Source organism: Phytophthora sojae, assembly GCF_000149755.1.
Source record: "Phytophthora sojae unplaced genomic scaffold PHYSOscaffold_8, whole genome shotgun sequence".
NCBI lineage: Eukaryota > Oomycota > Peronosporomycetes > Peronosporales > Peronosporaceae > Phytophthora > Phytophthora sojae.
Window position 1 is genome coordinate 2591036 of NW_009258122.1, and position 9195 is coordinate 2600230.

Below are 9195 nucleotides of genomic sequence, written 5' to 3' on the forward strand. Positions count from 1 at the left end.
AAAGATGTCGATCCATAACTTTAGAATATCCAGGTCCAGAACAATGCATCGCCCCAAATCTTGCTCTTTGCGAATATTTTTCCGCAGCACGTTAAGTCGCCGTCAAGCGGATGGGTGGTTCTGAGGCGGGTGTGCCTGGCGGGGTAGCGGTTTGGTGAGGCGTACCTGGATACCGTTATTCGCGATATTCAATAGCTGAGGGATATCCTTGAATTCCGAGCAGTTTGCCGTGAGTTGACCCGGAATTATGGCCTTGTTAGGTCGGTAGTCATCGCTCGTCTGGCCGCGTAACAGCTCCACGAATCGAGGGAGGGAAATACCAGTCTTACGAACGAACTCCGACATCGCTTGTTGAAGGGGGCGATTGAGCTGGTAAGTGGGGGAATCGTCAGGGCCGGTGGCGATAGGGTACGGGTCCGTCGGAAAGTTAAGCCCAGGCGGCGGTGAGGGTCTTAGTACGAGTGTCCGAGCACAGACGCTGATGTCTGCGGCCAGCATCATGGAAAGCGGCAGACTCCGCCGGAGTTGGCGCGCGCCGTCGAGTTGGATCCCGGTGGAAATCTCCACCTGGAGGACGCGCAGATTTTGAAGGCATCGAGTGACCAGTAGTTGTTGTTGCGGTCGGTACCCGCGCCGAAGGCAGACCTTCTGAGGCGTAGCCGTCAGAGAGGCCACGGTTGGATAGCGTGGGCTGATCCAGAGCAAGACGCTAGCGCCGATTGTGCTAGGTGGTTGCCGCTGACTGAAGCGTAGCTGTCAGTAAGGGCTGTACGTGCATGTGGTAATGATGGCTCGAAGCTAGGAGAGTCAACGGGTTGCACGCGTTTATTTGCGTTACTACTCTCAAGGTTGAAAGACCGAAGCGCGTTTGAGCCAATGGCGCCTCGGCAGCTTCAGCCGCGCTGGGGTCCGTAATGGGACCGTTTGTTGCCACCATATAAGCGATTAATGCAGGATTGGACTTCGCGGGGCAGAGGCGAGTCCCAGACGTGAGTGCGCTTCGAGTACGCGCACCGATCGACCGTGCCCCCGTGACACATCGATCCCCCAAAGAAACGTAAGCATGGTTCCGTTCCATCAGGACGGCGTGGGACTTGCCTGCGGATGTGCTCTGGAATCGGGTTGTAGGAGTTTGCTTAGGATCTGCGGTTGCCATCGGATGGGGCGTGGGCGCTGGAGGCCGTGGCCGATCGAGTATGAGCCGTAGCGGCAGCGGGCAGGCATGCAACCTGGCTGGCCTGGATGTTTTCGAGAGCCAAGATCCAGCTGAGTGACTCCGAGCTAATCTTGTGAACTTCACCCCAATAATCACGCCACCACAGTTGTCTGACACAAAGTGAATCAATCGCGAAATCAGCACATTCAGGTAGTCGAACCACAACTTGTTGCCGAAGCTCTTCAAACCGTATAGTGCTGATAGAATGTCGTCATATGACGTGCACTCGGGTGGGGTAGGAGGGGGTGTCGTCTTGTTACTAAAATCCATCGTAAAACCAGAGTCATCAGACGTGTGTGCCAGGAGATCGTTTTCCAACAGCGGCATAAATGCATGAGAGATAATCCACGAGAGCCAAGGCGAGCACTGCATAGAGCCATGAGAAGCGGCGGCGAGTCCTTGAAGAGCTTGCTAGCCAGTCCCCGGATCGACAAGATAAACTCCATTTGTGTCAACGACCTACCTAGTGCGCTAGTCAAAGCTGGGAACATCCTGCGCGAAATCAGCACATGAGACTGGGGGGGAACGTAGTCGCCTTTGGCGGAACGGCGTTGGTCTGGAAGGTTATCCAGTCGAAGCTCACGCAATTCGGGAGGCGGCAGTGGTGACGGGCCATGCGAGGATGGCAGTGTCCAACCGCCACTGGTGTATCCTGCAGTAGGAGCGATGAGCGGCGGTGGGGCTTGAGCGGACAAGCGGCCTTGCAAGTCAACTACCATAGATTGCAGCTGGAGAACCTGGGCTGAGAGTGCCTCCACAGTATTACCAGCAACTACCGGGCGCGCAGGCCCGCCAGTGTATCCATAGTGTGCCGTACTCGAAGTTCCACCAGGTTGGGCAGACGATTGGGCCGTCTGGGGGAGCTGACGTCGGGCCAAAAACTCTTCCAGGTCGAAATCCACGCGATCGTCATGTTCGCCCCACGTTCCAGGTGGAATCCGGTGCCCGTGGGCCGAAGAAAGTTCAGCAAGCCTACTCACAGAGGCGCTGGTCGCAGTAGACCCGCCGCGAGAGGGCATAGCAGAATTCGTTGGAGAGGGCTGTGTTGTCGTTAAATCTACCACCGCTTACTGGTTGCTCGCACAGTTTGACGCACGCCCGCCTACGACTTCGCTCACCGACACTAGATTCGTACTGCCCTCCGTAGCCCGAGGCTGGGTGGACACAGACGGTGAGGTATCTGCAGGATAGTTCTCCTGATCACCTTCGGTCGTTGATGGTGGATCCGCCGCCAGCGTGACCGCCGAATGGACAGCGCTGCGGTTTGATGGTCGGCCGTCTTCCGAGCTTTGCGCTTGCCTGGGGCCTGGCATCTCGGTGCCGGTTCTTGCCCCTTTGCGTTCGCTCCTGGAGACGACTGGGAAGCGACGACGAGGTCCGCTGGATCACCCGTGGGGCCGACCTCCACCGACGATCCTTCGTTCGGTGCCGTGCGACTAGCTGGGGGAACTGGGGCGTCGCTCGCTTTGCGCTTCTGGAGACGTTTGCTGGCTCGCGTGTACGGCGCACCACACGGCCGGTTGACGGCAGACTACGCTGCCCTTGAGACGGCGAAGGCCCCGCCGCGGCTGCCGCAGAGTCGCTAGAGGAGGTCCCAGGGGCGGATTCGCCTACGGAGCTAGCAGGGGCACCAGCTGTGTCGGCGCTGGCTGCGAGAGCGCGAGGGCGAGCAGGCGACGACTTGGACGCGCGGCGTGCCATAGCGGTTGGAGAAGAGGTGGTCGGTTTTTAGCACTCTTTGTCGGACTTGGAGAGAAGAGAACTGCCGAGCCTGAGGGGTCGTTCTTGTCGGGGGGGGGGGGGGGGGGGGGGGGTCAGGCTGTTGGTTGCTCGCGCCTCGGAAACCACTATTCTCGTCTTTGCCGCGAATGTACCATCACCCCGGAACAGTTTGCTAGCTGAATATGGGCCGCGGAAAGACTCGCGTGATTCTGCCCATGCTGTTCCTGCATTTCACGCGAAGTCGAGATTCGCGCGTTGTGCGCGCGCACTTCTTAGGGCCTCTGTTGAGTGAGGCTCGGGCGCACATACACCGCTACTTATCGGCGTCGACCGCGTGCCTCCCCATGTTCGAGCAGCCATTCAACCGGAAAATCTGCGTCGATGTTCGTAAGCTCGAGCTGATCCGGGATGCAATTCAAGAGCTCAAGACCCACGGTGGCGTTCTGATTATCTCGCTGACAAAATTATCAGAAACACCTTGGAAAAACTGACAGTTTATGACAGCGTCGCTGCGCTGTCGTTAGGGGGCGCCTTTTCCGGTTCATTCACGTTCAACACGCTGCACTATCTAGCTCATGGACAAGTTGCTACGAAATGGAAAGCGCGTCGCTGGCCCGCCTGCCCCCGTTCAAGCTCCTAGGAAGGTCGGTCGGCCCAAGACGAACGCCCCTCGAACTTGCCGCTACTGTCCGCCGACAAATGGCAACATGCATCCCAGCACGCGGTCAGTGACATCGGGCACTGGTTGGAACGCACCACTGATGAGAGTTCTTCGGAGCTCGTGGCCGTCACACTTTAGGGGTGCCGGGATCGCCACTATGGCGCCTAGCTACAGGACGAGCGGAATGAGACGATCGTCGACAAGGTCGTAGGATGTCATTAGCCAAAGAAGTTAACAGGCAACAATGTACCTCAATGCGAAACGAAACGAACTTGCCGCTACTGCAAGAGGACGTTAAAGACGCCGCAAGGGCTACCCAACCATTCATTTGGCTCACAAGAACCGCTGCGATAAACGGTCGGTCGCGGCTCGTGCTGAGGCACGTAAAATCGATCGCCGCCTAGCCAGCAAAGCGTACTACATCCGCAAAAGGGATGCGATCTCGCTCAGCGAGTGGCGCGAACGTATGCCACTAAGTCGTCTGCAAACTGCGCGCCGTGCTGCCTGGTTTGAAGCCAACCGCTAACTAGGTTAAGGATGATCTACTGAGAAGATTAAGTTCTTCTTATACACGCACGTGAGCCGGACTTACTAGTTCTCGTTATTAGCTTTCGTCTGCTTTCTCTACGGCTTCTCTACTGCTCGTCTATCTTCCTCTGTCCCTCTTGGTCTTGTTATCCTCTATCCTGGTGTCCATTGCATCACGAACTTGTAGCCATGCTATCGCTTTAAGGTAATATTCAAAACATTATTGTTGATAAAATTATTAACTTGACGGTATTGCGGTATTTACTAATCGTTTTGGGATAGAATATGATCGTTTCTGGCATATTATTATCAAAACCTGACCATATATCATCGATTTCGGGTGGATTATCATCGCTTCCTGATAAAATATTGTACTTCATCAAGAAAATTTACCAGAGCGAAATTTTGAAGTGAACCAAGTTTTATTAAGGAAACTCGCGCAGTCATAAACTAATGAGACTAACTCAGACACCAAAGGGAGGCATAATCTCACAGACTACAACAGTGTAATTGTAATCCAAACGTGATTCCTGCGCCAATACCAGCTTTTCCGCGGGGTCCTCTCTCGACATCTTCGTTCATTTTGCGCCACAATGTCTACTTTGTAAGGGATCATTATCCGTACTGACCGTAAATACATGAAACATTTCCAAACTGACCGCAATAGCAACACATGGCCAACACTCATTGAAGTTGATCGGGGCTCCGCAACTGGGACGGGGCGCAAAGACTTCTGATCTAGGCAGTTAGATGGTTGAGGTCACTCGCTTTTTTGCGTTGCCGCCGCATCGAACCCAGTAAGTTGTTCATGCCAGGACGTCCTATCATTGCCTATCATGTTGAGGCCCGGCAGCATGTCGTCTAGCGTCTTAATGCTGGTGGGTATGGCTAGTCTCCTGGGATGCTGACCGTCGCGACGTCCGTGGTAAGTGCTTCGCTGAGCTAGATGCTTCAATCTTGAGACTCTATCTTCCTTATCTTACACAACTATTCGTTTGGTTTAGACGTTTCTCGTGGACCGCCTCCAGCTGAGATAATATGGCTGCATATCGTGCTCGACTCCAGCTGCCGGCGCTGAAGGACTCGATACCGCGGTACACCTCAAGGCGATGCACCCGCTGCTGAGCTGAAGACAGTACGAGCTCAGGATATTTCTGCGAGTATGGTTGAGGTGTCTGACCTGTTTACTGTATCGATTTATGGTGTACGTATAGGTGTTGCTTGCGAGCAGGAGCATGCAACCTGATTCAGCACGCGTGCTGTTACTGGAGGTACGGTATTAAATTGTTTGATAACACATCAGCAGTGGTGATCGGAAATGTCTACTAAATAGTTTTTTTTGTGCATGTGTCTTGTAGACCTCGCGAATTTACTGAGGCTGCTGTGCGGGGCCGACTCAGACTCATGACCCGATTTGTCCTTGTTTGATCCGCATGTGGGGGGGGTGAGCGGTGTGGTAATAATACCCAGTGCCCCCAAACCCGGAGAGAGGGTCGAGGAAGGACATGATGGTGCCCCTGCAAGAAAATATTTCAATGCAAGGTATTGATGATATTGTAAATGTTGATTAGCTCTTTCTAATTCAACTTCGCATTGTATGCACTTCATGTATAGGTGATGCATTCGCCCTCATTTCCGACTACCGTCTTGACTAGAAGCTGATCTCGTTGACAATATCTGGAATTTCTGCTTCACTTGAGACGTAGCCGTTCCGCATTTCGAGTATCCCCAGAGGACAAGTTCCTACGAGGTAGTTTCCTGGCTGGACATCATACGATCTGAGAAATGATGGGAGCTTGTCGTAAGTGTCATCGGTGACTGCAGCTGACTTCCTCTTTGCAAGAGCGATGGCTTTGTACAACATTGCAGATCGATGGTCGACGTTTACGTTGTCTACGAGTTTTACGGACTCGGCCACCCGCTTGCGTGAGGTGCTCAGCCCTGGAACCATTGCCGACTGAAATCCGGGCATCTCCATCAACACCTTCGTCGAGCACTTGCCAATAGAGTCGCAACCAGGAGAGTGTTCAAGAAACAAGTCACTGACAAACCATGCCTTCTCCGGGCAAAAGTTATTTTTTGTGTTTTGGTGCTTTGATTCAGCTTTCGATTCAGACTATTTGTCAGTGTAACATGCCAGTCACAAGCAGACTCTGATGTGCATTCCCAAACCTTGTGGCCTGACGATACCGGCTGATGAATCGACGTTCTGATAGAATGCGTAGGCTTTCAAGAAATCCTTGGCGTCCTTCGCAGTGGAAAATATATCGTGCTGCTCAATTGTCTGCCTCCCGTACTTGGCCAGCAGGATTGCTTGGCCCCGTTCCATGACTGCCTGGAAGTGAGAATAGCAAAATGCCTGGGCGGTTGCATTCAACAAACTTGAGTTTTAATTAGAATATGTTTGTACAGCTTAGAATCGAGCTAAGCTCTGCAACTTGAGCTTTAATTAGAATATGTTTGTACGGCTTATATAATCGAGCTAAGCTCTGCAACTTCAATGAGTGTTGGCCATGTGTTGTTATTGCGGTCAGTTTGGAAATGTTTGATGTATTTACGGTCAGTACGGATAATGATCCCTTTGTAAGTGAAGCGAGTGCGAGCGCTAAGAGTGCATGCGTCTAATAATACCTGCTCAGGCCTGATGCATCCGTGTGCAAATGATAGACTTTTATTAGGTGCTTCTAATAATTTTGTCAGCGAGTGCCAGCATTTGTCGAAGGTAATCATAATTTGACTAGATTATTGCAATAGTGCCAGCATTTGGCAAAAGTCTACTGGGAGTCATGACCAGCAAGAAAGAAACTTCACGAGTGGCCAAGTTACTCAAGACGCCTCTCATGGCGTGTACCATACACGCGTCACGCTTCGGCGCGTTTGACGGCACCCGCCTGAATATCGTGCCGGCACGGACGGAAGGCTTGCGAGAACAACTGAAAGAGGCGCTGGTCCGGGATCTGATCGACGACGCTCCTTTCGAGTTCATGTGGTTGGGCACTTTTGGAGCTGCAAACGCTGGCGAATCGCTTGTCAAGGCCATCATTGACCCAAGCGTGAGTCTGGAGGAGGCGCTTGGGGGTCACAGACAGAGGTTTACTCCCTACTTATCCCAACTATTGGCGCTGCGAGGACTGATTGCGTTCGGGGTGCTGGAACATTGTATGGAGAAACGGTACCGCGTGGAGTTTGGGCTTCCTGTTCCTGGCTCATGGCCCACGAAAATCGCGATCCCCTACCGCGCGGCGGATATTCCTTCAAAGTATCCTTCTTTATGCCGTGGATAGGGGCGCCCAAGCTTTGATCGATACTGGAGCGCTGCTGGCTGGCGTGGCAAACCATGACGCGGCTGAATTCCTCCTCTTACAACCAGATTTTGAGTTTCAGGGCGTGACGTACTACGACAGTCGCGAGGCGTTCAACTGCTGGGTGGTTGTGGAGAAGCATCGACGCCTTGTGACGCCGCTGAAGAGCGCGTCGATGCACGAGAAGGAGACGTTCGTGATCTTCGACGAGGCGCGATCGCGAGGATCCGACATGAAATTGCCTCACGAAGCCTCGGCCTTGCTGACTCTGGGCCCGAAGCTCACGAAGGACAAACTGATGCAAGGTGCGGGTCGGATGCGGCAGCTCGGATGCAGCCAAACGCTGTGGATCGCGAGCTTCGATGAGGTAGCGCAGAGTGTTCTGCAAAGTAGCGACAAGAGTGAAGTCTCGGGCTTGACTGCTGTCGACGTGCTGAACTGGGTCGTGGACAACACGAAAGCGGAGTCTGTACGTGGATTACTGGAGTGGGCCGGCAACGGCATTCACTTCCGCAAGACGCAGCTGGACCCAACCACTGAGTTGATTGATGAGAATTGGTCGCTGGAATTCTTGTACGAAGGAAACCTCAAGCCCGTCAAGCTTTCGCACGCCATTGAGACCAAGGTCCGGGGGCTGGACGATGCGCTGATTGCTCGAATCTGTGAACGAGGCGCCAAATACGGACTGGACGACGAAGTGTACGTGAGCTTGCACACGGACGAGTGCGAGCGCGAGCTGCAGGTGGAAGAGGAAGTGCAACACCAGCGGGAGCTCGAACTGGCGCAATACATCCCCGCATCGGAGAAGACGTGGAACTATAGTGCCACCTTGCAGGCGAAGTCTGTGAAGGAGCTGGCTGGAGTCGTGGAGGTCGTCGACATGGAGAGCTTCATTCGCAAGTGGGTTCGGCCTGAGGCAGTCGCTGACTTGGCTTGGTCCCGCGCTCGCATCTTCGGCACTGAAAACTTTTTCTCGACCATTCTGGCGCGTGAAGGCAAGGATCAGCTGAGTGACTTCCTGGGCGTGGTCGATGTGATGGTGGTGCTTGGTAACGGCGAGGTTCTGCTGGTGTCCGGGTGCGAGGCGGACCACATCCTGCAGCTGCTGTGGTCAAGCCGCAGAGATTTGGCCAAGATCAGCGTTCGCTTTGTCAACCTCGCCTTCGCTTACAAGAGTATCCGAAGTGTTGATGCTACAGCCAAGTTTGGTGATGGAATCGATCTAGAGCTCGGGTCCGGCGCTGGTGCTGGTAGTCTGACGTTGCTGGCGACAGTTGCGAGCCACGTCTACAACGGCGAGACAATGGTTGGTGAGCGCCAACAAGGAGAACTGAAGCCTGTCTTCCGCGAGTTCCTCGGTCTCTTAAACCAGCGAGAGGGACGTTGAGCAACTTTGTCAAGTCGCGCGGCAACACGCACAAGTGGACGCACTCGTTCCTGCAGGAGCTCTGCGCCCGCATGGACCTGGACGACTGCATCTAAGGTAGGGAGCGAGGGGTTAGTCGGGCGTGAGCGCATTTTATTAGACACGAAACAAGTTCTCTTATAATTCGAAGCAATCTATCGACAAAGGAATGCTCAATATCCAAATTCATACAACGTGAAGTCTTCGTGGCACGTTGGTTCTCACCACAGTGCCCGCACACTTTCATACAACAGCAGCGCGTAACAGGCCAAGACAGTCCAAGATGAAGGGACCGTGGATGGTCATCTTCGGGTGGAGAAACGACGTGGAGTTCGTAAGCTTGGATCCTGATCCATCAATA

General features: G+C 53.7%; 2 protein-coding genes across 2 annotated transcripts; one reads left to right on the forward strand and one right to left on the reverse strand.

Moving 5' to 3' along the window:
• Positions 1-102: 102 nt before the first annotated feature.
• Positions 103-2917, reverse strand: PHYSODRAFT_337894 (hypothetical protein; the record flags this gene model as incomplete). Its single annotated transcript, XM_009535591.1, has 3 exons — positions 103-567; positions 2421-2707; positions 2752-2917. The coding sequence occupies 3 exons, from the start codon at positions 2915-2917 to the stop codon at positions 103-105; spliced, it is 918 nt and encodes a 305-aa protein (XP_009533886.1).
• Positions 2918-6913: 3996 nt separating this feature from the next.
• PHYSODRAFT_337895 (hypothetical protein) lies at positions 6914-8911 on the forward strand (the record flags this gene model as incomplete). The annotated part of the gene is made up of 3 exons (XM_009535592.1): positions 6914-7299; positions 7412-8739; positions 8802-8911. The coding sequence occupies 3 exons, from the start codon at positions 6914-6916 to the stop codon at positions 8909-8911; spliced, it is 1824 nt and encodes a 607-aa protein (XP_009533887.1).
• Between the last annotated feature and the right edge of the window lie 284 nt (positions 8912-9195).